The 16597-nt window shown below is 41.9% G+C and overlaps 1 protein-coding gene across 2 annotated transcripts; it reads left to right on the top strand.

Annotated features, from left to right (window-relative positions):
• The first annotated feature begins 1162 nt into the window (after positions 1–1162).
• On the top strand, positions 1163–16568 carry ppp1r26 (protein phosphatase 1, regulatory subunit 26). Of its 2 annotated transcripts, XM_086301237.1 has the most exons (5): positions 1164–1532; positions 10169–13509; positions 15617–15731; positions 15852–15937; positions 16041–16566. In XM_086301237.1, exons 2-5 carry the CDS (start codon positions 10238–10240, stop codon positions 16096–16098), a joined length of 3531 nt encoding a protein of 1176 aa, XP_086157363.1. In that variant the 5' UTR covers positions 1164–1532; positions 10169–10237; the 3' UTR covers positions 16099–16566. The 2 variants fall into 2 exon arrangements, with proteins under 2 accessions (XP_086157362.1, XP_086157363.1); XM_086301236.1 differs by having other exon boundaries at positions 1163–1532; positions 15852–16568.
• The last annotated feature ends 29 nt before the right edge of the window (positions 16569–16597 follow it).

Genomic DNA, 16597 nt, shown 5'->3' with positions numbered 1-16597 from the left:
ATGGCAAGCAAACCTGAAGAATGCTAACCAAATGAACTCCTAAAAGACAGATACCTGGAAATTTTCACCAGTGTGTATACCTAAAAAGTGGTATAGAATTACAGGATCATTAATAATATGAATGAAAGGCATGACGTAACCAACAGCTTGGAGAAAACATTAGTAAATACAATGTAAAAACTGTAAAGGGATCTGCATCTAAAGTGAGAAGAGTTATAGCACTATTGTTAACATTTATTGTAGTCTTATTATCTTTAGGTTTTGGGCTTGAAATGGTCTTGGCAAACAAAATACATTGCGCTTACTTGCAGAGGGCAAATGCCCAGAAGCTGTGATTGATTGATTAACTTTAAAAGCGAAGGGTTTTTGTTTGTTTGTTTGTTTTTTTCCACCCTTGAATGAGAACTGGAATTAAATCTAAGCTATAACAATCTAAAATTAAAGAACATTAGCACACCTGTAATGACATGGTGTAAACTTTCTACTATGTGGGCCCCTAAGGAAGTGATGATTAGGATTTTGTAATTGTGCAACCTTTCTGGAAATCTAAGCACTCTAAAGGAGGTTTAAGTGTTGTAGAGTCAGCTTGGCAGAAGCTGAGCACCAGTAGTTGTGCTTTCCTCCCATTCTTCCTTCGGTGTTCCTTCTGAAAGAGGAAAGGGGGCTTTGTGAGCTGTAAAAAAAAAAAAAAAGTCTAAATCACAACGTGACTTTTTGACAGAAAACCTTTTGATCGGTGTTTAGAGAGGTATCCATTCCTATTTTGCTTGTTTGTATAGGGATCCCTGTATAAACGTGCCTTTTAAAGTAATTTTAAATCTCCCCTGGTAAATTCAAGATCAGAGCTCCACTGAGTTAGTCCCACAGCTATGCATGCTAGTTTATGTTCACTTGACTCTTCAAAAGATCAAGAAATAATAATAATACTAATAAAAGACGTATGCATTTCCACCATTATATGTAATTTTCATGTAAAAAGTAAATATAGTGTAATACAAATATTACAGTTTTTTTAAGTGTAAAATATGAATTACGTGTCAAGTAAAACAAACACATGCCACTAAAAACTGCATTATACCACCCTGAGAACTAGAGTCGATATCAGTGTGGAGCATAGACTGGGAGTTGTTTGAGGAGATAAAACTTTGGAGGCGTATTAATCCTCTGTCATGCTCTAGATTTTCTTTAGGGTTCCTGGCGGCAAAGTGTTTAACTTTATAAATGCGCCATCGTTATATTAGACGTACCGATTGTTTTTGCAGTGTAATATACATAAAATGTAAGCGCAAACATTTTCCGGGAGAAAAGCCGATACCCTATTTGAATGGATCCATGCTTGGTTGGACTCCGGTTTAAGGAAGCTTGTCCGCCCGGCAGTCGGAGCGGAGGGGCACTCGACGGCGAGAAGCTTCAGGCGCGGTGTTAGCTGCTGACGGACACCGAAATAGCTTCGCGACGGCTTTCCGAGCATCTTAAACCAGCGCAGCAATGTGCATATTGTCGCCGTAACTCTCGTTCTGTGTCATATTCAGGTGAGTAAAACTTGAAAATTGCCTTCTTTGTGGCTCAATTTGTGTGAAGATAGCCCAGGCTAGGAGTGTACGCTGTGGCTCAGTACAAAGGCTTTCTTTGCCGGAGAAAATGCCGGGGCTGCAGCAGCCGGGAGGCCCGCTTGTGTCTTTCAAGTCACCGACTAGCCCTGCTTAACTCTCCCAATGTTTCACATCGCTTCCTCCATTTCTCGCCCAAACGTCGCGTTTCTGCTCAGTCTAAACGCACTTAGTGGCATTACTTACGTTCTAGCGGGTTGTGGACCGAGTGCTGTGGTTTTTGACAACCGTGGCCGGTGCGAAGAAACATGGTTGCTCTGCGGAGTCTCCTAACGATGCAAGCCGGGCAGCTGTGCACTCCGCGCCGCTATAGGGTTACGGGGACAGCCGGGGTTGGTCTGCTGAAACCAGGAAACCGTCCCGTAGCGAAAATACTGACAACGGCACGTTTACTTATGAAACACGGAAAATGTTGTTCGTGAATTGTAGGTATGTCTGGCGAAAGTTTCTTTGTATACATAATACATGAAACAAAGTTGGCGTAAGACTCCGGTATGAGGCGTATTTGGCTCGGTTTATAGGCTTTTTTTTCAGTGCCGCGTCTTTATTGACCCATTCTGCTTACGTAGTGTTACTTGTACTTTCTACCGGGTTCAGCGAGTTAAACGCAGTAATCGGGATGGTTAAGAGTTTAGCCTCGTAGCTGGGCTATAGGGGGCTGGCTGTGCACCCCTGTAGGCTGCAGACTGAGCTGGAAGGGCGGATTTCCAATTTGTGCAAGCAGGCTAGGCTCGGGCTCCGCGACTCATCCAGCAGGTTGATGCCCGAAGGCTACTTGATGGTGACGGGACCCTGCAACGTTTATCTCTAGTTTTAGCCTAGTTTATCCCTCCATATATAGAAGGGCCAAGGTCCCATCCTATAACTGTGGAACCTGACACTTGTCCGGACAGCCACTGTTTATTAGTGTGTCAGTTTTAATATTCTGTCCTCTCAAATGTGTTTGCATTTTTAACAGAATGCAAACAACCTGTAATGTCTTTAAGTAACATATCAAAAACGTCATAACTTTATTGTAACTACACCTGTACTACACTTATGATAGGTCCAGATCAGATACCGCCCTATCAGAGCAAAGGAGTTTCCTAAGATACCTTGTTTAATTAGAAAGGTGCATTTCTAATGCACTAAGTACACACCAGAAAAACTCAACAGCTGACTTCTTGGAGTGACCTTTAGTGCACTCCAGCCTAAACCAGATAAAATAACACTCACCTGTCACTCGAAACAGGCACAACCCTAACTTTAAGCCTTAATATCAATGAGTGTTTCTAAAAATGTGCATGCCAGAGATGCGGCATGAAGAGTGGTGAAAGACTGCTATACTGATCAAAGTCATAAAGATGTTTATTTCTGCTGTAAAGCTGTGCATTCTACAAAAATTGACTCCCTTTTGGAGCGAGCCTCAAGTGGCCATTCCAGAAACTGCAGTTTAGTGCACTTCCATAGCCATTTGAGAACAAAAGTCAGCTACACCGGCCTGTTTCCTGTTTTTAGGACACATTTTTTCTAAAATGGAAAAATTTTAGAAAGGCAAATTTATCGCTAACAACTGAGATATCTTTGATGTGACAAGAACCAGCATCTAGGTAATTCCTGGTAAAACAAGAAAATGGAAAAAGGATCCCACATCAAAAGTGGTGAGAACTCCTACTTTAATAAGCACATAGGGTCTTTGATCTAATGGAAATATTTCTGTAAAGTAACTAGTAGCATAGTGTTGCAGTATTTTTGCAATGTATTGATACAGGGACACCAAATATCCATCCATGCATTCTCTTCAGCTTATCCTGGGTGTTGGGGGTAGAGCTGGGCGATAGAACGATAACGATATGTATTGCGATATAACTTTTACTCGATAGAGAAATTAAGCTATCGCGATAGACCTCGCCGCTCTTGTCCTCTTAAAAAAAAAAAAAAAAAAAAGGTCAGCCAATCCAAATTAAGTAGCGCAGAGCCGAACCAATCACAGCCGCAGCGTCACGTCGCGTGACTTGTTACGTACAGCACAAGTGCCAAGCCACACGTGTGTTTGTTTGGGAAGCAGCCAGCGGGTAATGGAGCCAGCGCGTAATGGAGGAAATGAGTGTGCCGACTAGAAAAATCAACCGAGCGTGACCGAAGAGAAAACCGATGATGGTTCCAATGCCGGAGAGATTGTCGAATGGAAGAGCCATAGAAGTTCCGTAGTGTGAAGGTATTTCGGCTATTTCAAGTCTGACAAAAAACAGAGTAGCGTGCACTGTAAATTGTGCCGAAAGCAAGTCTGGAAATACAATAAACTGGTGCATGCATCACACTGTGCGCCACGTTATTGTTTCGGTGAAATGAATTTCTACAATACTGTTACTGTTAATTCTACTCTCTGCAGTGTTTAAATGCTTACATATACACACAGTTACTGTCCGTCCACACATACGACTCTGTTCTGCTTCTATGCCCCAGCTTTGTTTACTTTTTCCCACCGAGGCTTCTAGACTTCTGATTGGCCAACATTTCTGCACGGTTAGGAATATAGCACCACCTGCTGCTTTGGCATGTTCATAGCAGCGTTTTCCTTCATTTCTGCCTTTATGTGTGGACGGGATTATTTTTTTAAAACGAAAACGGAAAATCTCCGTTTTCAAAAATACCCGTGTACGTGTGGACGTAGCCTCAGTCTCTGACTGGAAGCGCTAATTCGTCATTCGGCTTTTGTCAGACTAAAGTAACTGTTAAAACTGTTTGAAAAGCTCAGCTATACAACAAGGAGAGATTGAGAATTTCCTTTTAGTTCTCAGTTTATTTGATATTGACAAAAGTTAGTCAGTTTTGTCTGTTCTTCTGTAAAACAAACTAAGATTTATTTTTAGAATTAATATTTTGTTTCTAAGTGGAATTGACAATTTAGTCTGTTTCGTTTGTTCTATTTTGAAACTTAAACGCTTTAGTGGCTGCCTTTTGTGTAGTTTGCAATATTTGCCTTTATTTATCTGAAAAAGTCTCATGTTCCTTAAGTACATCTACCCTGTTGAACTTATTATGGGAAATAAATATTTAAAAACAAGCTGCTGATTATTTCACATTTTACTTGTGAGCAACGGCACATTTAAATCTTACAAATATAGTTATTTGGCTTATATCGTGATAGATATCGTTATCGCCTGAAATGAAAAAAACATATCGTGATATGAAAAAATCTCATATCGCCCAGCTCTAATCACGATATGTTTTTTCATTTCAGGCGATAACGATATCTATCACGATATAAGCCAAATAACTATATTTGTAAGATTTAAATGTGCCGTTGCTCACAAGTAAAATGTGAAATAATCAGCAGCTTGTTTTTAAATATTTATTTCCCATAATAATAGAATAGAATAGAATTCAACTTTATTGTCATTGCACATGCACAGGTACAGGGCAACGAAATGCAGTTTGCATCCATCCAGAAGTGCTTTAGTGATATAGATATATTACAATATATATTAGCAATAATATAGATATGTGAGTATATTACAGAAATGGGTCTATTATGGTATGTTATAATGTACACGGTATGAAGTATGTTGTGAATATTCTATAACTATAAGTATGTACAGGCTGTAGTGAGTACAAGCTATGTACAGGATATGAATATAAATATGAAAAACTATACAGAATATGAAATAAATAACTTTACAGAATCTGGGATATACAGCTATACAGAAATGGGAACTATGCAAGTTGTAAACAGTTGTAGGATTAAAAATTATCGAATGTACAGAATGATTATTTACACAGAGCTATACAGTAGTGCAGTTAAGATAAGTGAGGGTGTAGATAGTTTCTACAGAGGCTATATAAAGTGCTAGTGGTTGTGAGTGGTGGTTCAGTCCATGTTATTATTGTGTTTGAGGGTACAGTTGTCCATTGTGGGTGTGTGTATGTTCAGTCCATGAGTTTAACGTGGGTCAGATGTCAGGAGGCAGAGTTCAGGAGTCTGACAGCTGTGGGGAAGAAGCTGTTCCGGTACCTGGTGGTCTTAGTCCGGAGGCTCCTGTGGCGCCTCCCAGAGGGCAGGAGGGTGAAGAGTCCATGTGATGGGTGACTGGGGTCTTTGATGATTTTCCCAGCCCTTTTCAGACACCGCTTCCTGTAGATGTCTTTTATGGCAGGAAGTGGTGCTCCGGCGATGCGCTGGGCAGTTTTCACGACCCTCTGCAACGCCTTCCGGTCCGAGGCAGAGCAGTTCCCGTACCAGACTGTTATACAGTTGGTCAGGATGCTCTCGATGGTGCAGCGATAGAAGTTCACCAGGATGTCTGAGGACAGGTGGTTCTTCCTCAGAGTCCTCAAGAAGAAGAGGCGCTGGTGAGCCTTCTTGACCAGCTTGGAGCAGTTTGTCGTCCAGGTGAGATCCTCGGAGATGTGGACTCCCAGGAACTTGAAGCTGCTCACACGCTCCACAGCCGTCCCCTTAATGTGGATGGGTGGATGTGGGTCAGCATTCCTCCTGTAGTCCACGATGAGCTCCTTGGTCTTCTCGGTGTTAAGCAGCAGGTTGTTTCTGTCGCACCACTCAGCCAGACGATCCACCTCCTCCCTGTAGGCGGCCTCATCGTTGTCACTGATGAGGCCAATCACCGTGGTGTCATCTGCAAACTTAATGATGGTGTTGGAACCATCAGCAGGTCTGCAGTCGTGGGTGAAGAGGGAGTAGAGGAAAGGGCTCATCACACAGCCATTGTGATGGTAGATGAGCAGCGGTTATCCAGCCGGACATGTTGGGGGCGGTTGGTCAGGAAGTCTAGTAACCATTTGCAGATGAGGGAACTGATACCCAGGTCTGTCAGTTTCCTGATGAGTTGTGAGGGGTGGATTGTATTGAATGCTGAACTGAAGTCTATAAACAGCATTCTGGCGTAGGTGTTGTTGTTGTCCAGGTGTGAGAGGACAGAGTGCATTGCGATGGAGACTGCATCCTCTGTGCTCCTGTTCTGGCGGTATGCGAATTGGTGGGGGTCCAGGGTGGGGGGGAGACAGGATTTGAAGTGTGCTAGGACCAGCTGCTCTAAGCACTTAGTGATGATGGGGGTGAGTGCTACTGGGCGGTAATCATTGAGGCAAGATGGGTTGGAGTTTTTGGGTATCGGGACGATGGAGGTGGATTTGAAGCAGGCCGGTACCACAGCGTGGGCCAAGGACAGATTGAATATGTCTGTGAGCACTCCTGCAAGCTCCCCAGAACACGCTCTGAGAACACGCCCGGGGATGCCATCAGGGCCTGCAGCCTTGTGGACATTAATCCTGCTCAGCACCGCTCCTACATCGGTGGGGGAGAGAGTCATAGGTTGGTGGTCTGGCGTCATGTCTGCTTTGGTTGTGGTTGTGGGGTTCCCTCGCTCAAAACGAGCATAAAAGTTGTTGAGCTCGTTGAGGAAGGAGACATCAGAGGATGCGGGGGAGGGTTTGGTGGTCCTGTAGTCTGTGATGGTCTGGAGTCCTTGCCACATGCGTCGGGGGTTGGAGTTGGAGAAGTGTTCTTCTACCTTCTTTTTGTAATGGTGTTTGGCTTTTTTGATGCCCTTCTTTAGATTAGCCCTGGCTGTACTGTAGGCGTGTGCATCTCCTGACCTAAAGGCAGTGTTGCGGGCCTTCAGGAGGAGACGAACATCCCGGTTCATCCAAGGCTTCTGGTTGGGGTACATGGTGATCCGTTTCTGGGTGGTGACACTGTCTGTGGTTTTGGAGATGTAATCCAGTACAGATGAGGCGTACTGGTCCAGGTCTGTGTGGGTGAACATATTCCAGTCTGTGTTTTTAAATCTGTCCTGGAGCACTGCGTCTGTCCCCTCTGGCCACACTTTAATTGTCCTCACAGCAGGTTTCACACGTTGGATGAGTGGTGAATACCTAGGTGTGAGGAACAGGGAGAGATGGTCCGATTGTCCAATGTGGGGGAGGGGTGTTGCTTTGTAGGCTCCAGCCAGGTTGGAATACACATGGTCTAAAGTCTTGTCTCCTCTGGTGTGGCAGGAGACATGTTGGTGGAATCTGGGGAGGACTGTCTTTAAGTTGGTGTGGTTGAAGTCGCCAGCAACAATAAAAGCAGCCTCGGGGTGTTTATTCTGGTGTTTGTTAATGGCTGCAGAAAGTTCTTTCATGGCCAACCTAGCATTAGCGTCGGGGGGTATATACACGGCAGTGAGTATGATCGAAGTGAATTCTCTGGGGAGATAATAAGGTCTGCATTTGACCATTAAAAACTCCGCATTAGGTGAGCAGTGACTCTCAGTAGTAGTGGAGTTCATGCACCAAGCATTGTTAATATAAATGCACAAACCTCCACCTCTGGTCTTGCCGGAGTCATCTGCTAGCCTGTCGGCTCGGTGTGTGTGGCGTCCTAAGTTCAACAGGGTAGATGTACTTAAGGAACATGAGACTTTTTCAGATAAATAAAGGCAAATATTGCAAACTACACAAAAGGCAGCCACTAAAGCGTTTAAGTTTCAAAATAGAACAAACGAAACAGACTAAATTGTCAATTCCACTTAGAAACAAAATATTAATTCTAAAAATAAATCTTAGTTTGTGTTACAGAAGAACAGACAAAACTGACTAACTTTTGTCAATATCAAATAAACTGAGAACTAAAAGGAAATTCTCAATCTCTCCTTGTTGTATAGCTGAGCTTTTCAAACAGTTTTAACAGTTACTTTAGTCTGACAAAAGCCGAATGACGAATTAGCGCTTCCAGTCAGAGACTGAGGCTACGTCCACACGTACACGGGTATTTTTGAAAACGGAGATTTTCCGTTTTCGTTTTAAAAAATAATCCCGTCCACACATAAAGGCAGAAATGAAGGAAAACGCTGCTATGAACATGCCAAAGCAGCAGGTGGCGCTAGATTCCTAACCGTGCAGAAATGTTGGCCAATCAGAAGTCTAGAAGCCTCGGTGGGAAAAAGTAAACAAAGCTGGGGCATAGAAGCAGAACCGAGTCGTACGTGTGGAGGGACAGTAACTGTGTGTATGTGTAAGCATTTAAACACTGCAGAGAGTAGAATTAACAGTAACAGTATTGTAGAAATTCATTTCACCGAAACAATAACGTGGCGCACAGTGTGATGCATGCACCAGTTTATTGTATTTCCAGACTTGCTTTCGGCACAATTTACAGTGCACGCTACTCTGTTTTTTGTCAGACTTGAAATAGCCGAAATACCTTCACACTACGGAACTTCTATGGCTCTTCCGTTCGACAATCTCTCCGGCATTGGAACCATCATCGGTTTTCTCTTCGGTCACGCTCGGTTGATTTTTCTAGTCGGCACACTCATTTCCTCCATTACGCGCTGGCTGCTTCCCAAACAAACACACGTGCAGCTTGGCACTTGTGCTGTACGTAGCAAGTCACGCGACGTGACGCTGCGGCTGTGATTGGTTCAGCTCTGCGCTACTTAATTTGGATTGGCTGACCTTTTTTTTTTTTTTTTTTTTTAAGAGGACAAGAGCGGCGAGGTCTATCGCGATAGCTTAATTTCTCTATCGAGTAAAAGTTATATCGCGATACATATCGTTATCGTTCTATCGCCCAGTTCTAATCGTGATATGAAAAAATCTCATATCGCCCAGCTCTAGTTGGGGGGTTTATTAAATAAATTAAAATACAATGATGACAAGATGACTCGTCTCATGCACCACCATCCTGAGACAACGTTAGCCTAGCAAACTTGTATTAAATTGGATCAACCAAACAACCATCCAACACACTGGTCTTGACAAGTATTCTTTACATTGCAAATGTACAAAAAATGACACAAGTAGGGAAAAAAATATACCGCGTCCATTATTGAATGGAAAATAAATTAGAAAGTATTTTTCATGCTGTTAATTTGAGGAAATGAATTCAGTAATTGGGAGCCACAGAAGTATTAAAACACAGCTGCCAACATTTCACTTACACTCTGGATGTGTTGCACACTCATGACCACTTTTGATTGCAAGACCATTGCACAGATTGCCTGATAGTAGGCAACCGTTCTACAAAAAGTTCCAGTCTAATCACTCTCAGATAAATTGTCAAAATTGTTGCAAATAATTGCTTTCCAAATAATGAATGCAGGCAGATTGTCATCATGTTGCCATCAGCCTACATGAGTCTTAAATGATAACAATTCGAGTGGACTTGACTCAACTGGCCACTGGTTGTTCTAAGTGTTCATTTGGACCCAGTTAAAGTGTAATACCAACAGCAGAGTGGGCCATAAAACAACAACCAATCACAGAAGACCCTTCAGATGATCTGGCCTACTATCGGATTAATCCCATCATGAGCAGTTTGGCATTTTTCTTGGCATGCTCTCATGGTTCAGCCACGCTTAAGTAATCTGAGGCTATCTGTGTGTATGTATTAAAGCTACAATAAATCATGACAGCAATATTGGGCATGAAGGACCTGATTTTCAGCTCTTACAGACTGTAAAATTTGAGTAACAGCAGTTTGGTTGGATGAAGTCTAATTGTAGTTTTAATAATCATCACTTTAGTGACATTTTTTCTTTCTGTGTTTTTTTTTTTTCTTTTCTTCATTACAGAGTGAAAAATGTAACTGAACGGAGTCCGCTCCGCTCCAGTGGTCGAGGACCTCACCCTACTTCACTAGAATGTACTTGATGAATGTACCTCCTGTCGCAGTGACGCAAACAGAATGGAGAACATGTGGCCCGCCTGGAGGCTATAGCCCTCCAGTTTGCTTCAATGACTCTGACACAGAGTTGTCCACAAGAGGCACACCTATCTCAGACAAGGTCCAGATGATCATAGAGAGTCTTAGAAGCACCCAGTCCTCACTCGAGATGGGCGACGAGATCGAGGGTAATGTGCTATCAGGACAGGAGGGTCATCCCCAAGTCTGCAAGGTTGCAGCAGGTTCTTATGTGGGAGTCAAGTCCAAAACTAAAAGCCCCAGTGAAAACCCACATGTTGACATTTCCTCGCCAAACATCCGTGAAAGCAGTGACTCGGATAGCGACGATTCTGTGGACAGAGGAATCGAGGAGGCAATACTGGAATACCTGAAAGAAAAGGATGATCACAAACGCAAAGCAGAACCGTGCTCGACTTTTCTCCCATCATCTAAAATTCAGAGAAGAAACCCATCCATTCCCGAGGTGTCCAAACAGCACAGCAACAGCGATGCATTCTTGATTGCGGGTAGCAATTTTTCAAAAAGCCTCAAAGTCGAGACCCCAGCAGTACCCACTGTCATACCTATAAAAAAGTGTATTAAAAACAAGGCATCTCTAAATGAAAATATAGTTAAGAACTTCGATTTGAATAAAAGCACAAACAAAAGTTTGGAGTGTTCAAAAGAGCAAGCAAGAAATCCCTCTAAACCAGTGAGTCTCATCAACAAAACTGTCAGTTACCCCGTCACGGCTAAGGTGGAAGACTCGAATGATTCCAGTAGCGACGACGGCATCGAGGAGGCCATTCAGAGATATCAGCTGGAGAAAAAGGAGCAGCAGAACACAGCAGAAGCTTTCGATCCACGTGCATTCAAAGAGGAGTCTGACTCGAGTAGCGATGACGGGATTGAAGAAGCGATTCGCTGCTACCAGCTTGAACAACTCAAGGAGAAGAGCGTCCTGACGCCATCGCTGCACAAGCAGAAACCTTTCAGTAAGTCGATAATACACAATGTTGCAAGTACAAGCGCAGAGAATATCAAAAGACAGAAGCTGAGGAAAAAGATGAGCACGACAGAAAAAGAAGTGAAATCTTTCCAGCCTACTCCATCTGTTTCTATACCCAAACCTACACTTTCAGACAGCTTGAAATGTAAAGAAAATGTATTTTTGTCATATAAAGTAGAGAGTTTGAAGGAGCAGGCAACCCCTGCCCCTCCAAAGGCCAATACAACTGCAGAGCTCATGTGTGCTGAGGCAATACTGGACATTTCAAAGACTGTCATGCCTGGGCCCTTCCATCATAGCGTTGGCCTTAGTGGTTGTGTCACCACTGAATCTTCCTTCCAGTCTTCTCTTCCTGAAAACTGCCCCTGTGAAGAAAGCAATGACAGCTCCATTGATAGTGAAGATGGGATTGAGCAAGAAATCAGGAAATTTCTCGAGCAGAAGGCCCAAGTGCACAAACAGGCACCCAGCTCTGCTGTGACTCAAGACGCTCAGGGTACAAATGAAATGGAGAAGGTAAAAGCAAATGAACCACAGATCGAAAAGAAACCATCGAAACTGTCTTTAAAGCAACGAAGAAAACACAAAGAGAAAAACATTTGTGTTTCCACCATGGCAGGGGCAGAGGACAGCGTTAAAGAAACTGCCTCTAAGCCTTTACCTGACCATACAAAAGAATCAAAGCTCTTGGCATTGCCCCAGAGAAGTCAAACACACCCTGCCACTGGATTACACAAGTCAGACCAAAGTGGAGACAAAAGCAGCTCTCTTGACAGCGATGAGGACCTAGACACGGCGATAAAAGACCTTCTGAAAACGAAAAAGAAATCAAAGAAAAAGATGAGAGACTTAAAGCGGAAATCAAGGAAGTGCCTCAAAGACGAAGACCCGCTGTTAGGAAATGCATTTCAGACCAAAAAGTTACACATTGACTTTCTTTCCAAGTGTAGTGATTTGAAAAAGGTGCAGAAAAGTAAGAATGACAAGAAAGACAAGCCTGGGCTGGGGAAAAAGAGCATTTCACAACATAAGCAAGTTTATAAAGGTAAGAATCACGAGCTGCATGAAGGTGAAACGGAGATCCTGAAGGGAGCTGAGCGTCCAGGCATCCAGTTTGAGCACACTGCGGAAGCCGCACCTCAGATTAAGGAAGACAGCAGCTCAGTAGACAGCGATGACAGTATTGAGCAAGAGATCCGAAGATTTCTGGCTGAAAAGGCCAAGGTTTCTACCGCAGACAAAATTAAAGATGGAAATATAGCCAGGAATGGTACTGTCACTATTTGTAGCTCATTTCAAGATAAAGACATTAAACAGGAAAATCAGCTGGCTGAGATTCCAACGAAAAGTATCAGTCCTCTCTCTGAAAAGTCTCATATTAGTAGTCCAGCTCATAATAGACTTCAGACACCACAGACTGTTTTTCCAGACATCTCTGCGGTCGGTGCACAATCACATCCCTCAGCCGGATCCTGCAGTCCCAGTCTTTTGGAACCAGCAGATGGGGCAGGGGCAGCTAGAACTGAGGAAAGGAGACCGTATATTGATAAAGGTGATGTCCACAACGCCACCTCACAGACGAAGAGGGCTCGACCAATTTTGAGTCCTAGCGTCGCTCATTCTCGCTCAGAGGCAATCAAATGGCGCCAGAGCCTCGGACTACCTACTCACGACGCGAGGACTCTCAGTCGGACTCCGTTCCACATCACCTCATCTGAAATCAGCGAGGGTGGCTCGGTAACACATCAGAGTGGAGGAATGGCCCACAAATTACAGACCCCTGTTACTGTTTGGTCCTCTGCAAGGACCAGTAAATCACCATTCCCCTGTTCTAAAGACACTGCTGGAAATACTACATTCACATCTCCTGTTTTGAATTTTTTTTCTGCTGCCAGACAGCATCCGAGGATGTCCTTTACACGGGATCTACCTGCCGGCCAGAGGTCCCAGTGCTCCATCGAAGGGGAGAAGGAGAGTACGGTGCATATGCCCAAGGACAAGAGTGTGTTTGTGGAACTGGAAGCTAATAGGACAAATCACGTCCAGGTTCAATGCAGGGAAAGAAGCGAGGTTAAGGAGAGAGCAAACTTACTAAGGGAGAAGAAGAGCGAAGGCGAGGGTATGAAGATAGATAATAAAGAAGTGCATCTAGGAAGAAAAGAGGAAGAGTTTATAGATGAGACAGATTGTGAATCAGGCCAGAAGAGAAATCCAGAAAAGAAGCAGGGCTTTTCCACATTGTAAGTATTTTTCTTTGACCACTATAAACCATAGTGTCATCATTTTCTGATTTCTCTAATGGTGTCCTGTCAAATATTATAGATTCTGATCGAGCTCATTGATTTATAAGGGAATGTTTATTGATTTTTTTTTTTTTTTATCATAAAACTGACTTTTTTTTATGTATTTTTACAATTTCACAGTTGTGGAACCACAATGAAAACTTTATATGTGCTCATAAGTTATCTGTTGTTGATCGTTTGAAAAGCAATACAGTGACACTTTCGTGCAGAAACGAATGAGCGGTAGAAAATTACATGTTCCTAAATATTTTTGCTAAAAAACAAAAAAGAAGACGTGACAAGGAAAAGAAGTCTCAGTTTGGCAGAATAACGATTTAGGTTTGAGTCCAAAATGTTTAAATTTAGGTTGCATCTTTTCCCATCTTCCAGTAGGAAACCCAGAGCCCTGAATAGTTACATTAGTTACCTTATTAAGACTTTAAAAGTAATTTCCAACATCAAATTTAGGGATGGACCATTGAATAAGCCAGTACAAATCAAATGACACAGATGGCATTGGTCAATGGTTATTGTTTGTGTCTCATCAGGTTTGTATAAACTGTTTAAAAAATATATATATATCCTGGACATTGGCTAGATTTTTTTTAAACAGTGGTCCTGGTATTGGTTTGAAATCTCACTGTGCATTCTTATTTATTGTAGTAGGTTTCCATCACTGCCTAGATTATGGTTTTCATTTATTTTACATGTGCAGGAAATCAAAATGGCACAAAGTTAAACGTCTGGGTGCTAAAGCTGCAGTGGTTAGGGTGAAAACATAAGTGAGAGAAAACCCCAAAACAATCATTTTTTCGAGCAAAAATGCCAAAACTTCCTAAAATAGGGTTATTTGCTGCATTTCATTTCTTTGTGTGTTAGGTAAGTGGGGTTTTTTCCTCTTCAATGTCAAATAGAATCACTTTACCTGAGCTGAGCAGTCAGTACTGAAAATAAGTTTTAGTTGTAGCCCCAAACAATATTTTTAACATGAAATTAAGGGCATAATTGTGTATCTAATATAAAAAAAAAAAAAAAAAAGACCAATCAGATTTCAATACTGTTTAAACAAACCTTAAAATATATTTAGACTAAAATACAAAGTAAGTGAACTTTTTGGTTTATTGGTTTATTATTCCTCTGAATTTTCTCATCTGTGTCTGCAATGACACAATTTACTTTGTCCAGCATGTGCTGCACTCTGCACAGTGTATATCATTAGATCTTTTGACACTTTCACAACCTTTTCACTCAAGTGCAGCAAGTGTTTTTATACTGTCAGCACCATCTTGAAAAGTCTCCTTCCTTTCTTTTTTCCTTCTCACATTTGTCTTATTCTTTTAATCCCTTACCTCAGACTAATTCTGTGCACTCTGAATGATGATCATTTCAGTCAGTTTCTACTTTTTAAGTATAAAGCAGAAACAGCCACTATGTTTCAATTATTACTTTGACTCTTGTGAGCCACTTTTTTTGGGTAGGGGGTTGTTTTATTTTTAAGATAAATATCATGGGTACAGGAACCAAGTTACCACCAACCTTTTGCTTTTCACACACAGCGCTCTTCTTGTCTTTGTCTGTTCTATAATTGATTTTCATGAAAGAAAATTTAAAGCCGAGTTGCTGGTGATAGATCTTCTAGTAGTCTCGGATAAAGTCTTGCTCCAGATTCCATAAGTACCACATTTCCCCCTCGCTGTCTTGCTAAAGTTGATATTTTGTGTGGCTTGTTTTTGGGGGTTTTTTTGTCATGTTAAAGTTTTCCTGGATTTCCTGTTTGAAAAAGGCTATTTATTTTTCTTTATGAAATAAAAAAGGCATTACTGAACATGCTGTGCATATCCAGTTTTTCTGTAAATATTTTGTAAGAAGTGTTTTTTTTCTTCTTCTTCTTTCTTTTACTCTTTCTGATGACAGAAATGTTTGCCGTGTCTTTTAAGTGCATCTGTGTAATAAAGATTGGAATCTGAGCAACAGTGGGCCTCTTGACTTAAATTTTATAATTTACAGAATTATTAAAGATTACTGCAGGAGTAGTCTGATGCATATCCTACTCTGCCTTTACCAGGTCTTTATCCAGTGCCATTGATCCCGGCATTACCTTCAGGCCTTGCATAGCTCTTACCTCAGAGGAGAGAGGCAGCATGTTCAACAGGAGATACTTGGCTGAAAAGTGCAAGAAGGTACAATTATGTGGAAACACGACAGCGTTTGTTTGTCAGTTACAAACATCATGATTTCAGTTCTTTATAAAAAACAGTTCAAATCCACAGTGTGAAGTGTGTATTATGCAATGCTTGCAGGAGAAAACTTCCCTCATTAACTCTTCTGTGCACGGCAAGGCTGTGCAGCACGTCAAAAGGAAACTTCAGTTTGTTCCAGTAAGCGGGTATGTGATCGCACCCAAATGGTTTTGTCTCAACAGTGAACGATCAAACGCAAAGAAAACTCATCTGCAACTTGAGTTTCCTTGTTTGTTTGGTTTTTTGCAGGAAACTGGACGTGCTCAGCAAGCTCAGCATACACAGTGAGATAAAAGCTGGCTTTTAAAGATGCACCTGGAAGATGCTGCCTGCTGTTAGCGCGTGTATGGATTGTTGAAAAACTATTATGGACCCAAGTGTTTATGTATTACAGTTGTTGTTGTTTTTTAAAGTATTTAGTAAGTATGTAAAGTTTTGGTAAGTTCTATAACAGTACTAAGGGCATTAAATTTTAATTTTGGATTAAATATGGATCCTGAACTCAGGGATACCTTGAGTATTTCAGCATTTATCTTAGCTGAATTCTTCTATTTTTTCTCGAATGCACAGTAAATTTGATTTGGGGTTATATTGTTTGAGGTACCATATATTTGTTCTTATCCTCATGATGCCACTGTTGTTTTTTGTTAGAAGTGGCGTCTATATTTACAAACATTTGTTTTATATTAACAGTTTTTCTTCTTACAACAAGCATTGGCTTATGTTCTTGAATACGTTTCATAGCTAAATGACACAAGAACGGTACTGCCTGTGACGCTCCAACTCTTTCAATAAAGTTGAGCCGA

This window comes from Aulonocara sp. 'chitande type north' Nkhata Bay, linkage group LG7, assembly GCF_057382095.1.
Source record: "Aulonocara sp. 'chitande type north' Nkhata Bay isolate Kocher_YH1m ecotype deep benthic linkage group LG7, A_spYH_male_GT1.1, whole genome shotgun sequence".
Lineage (NCBI taxonomy): Eukaryota > Metazoa > Chordata > Actinopteri > Cichliformes > Cichlidae > Aulonocara > Aulonocara sp. 'chitande type north' Nkhata Bay.
This window is presented reverse-complemented; position numbering and strand designations above follow the sequence as displayed.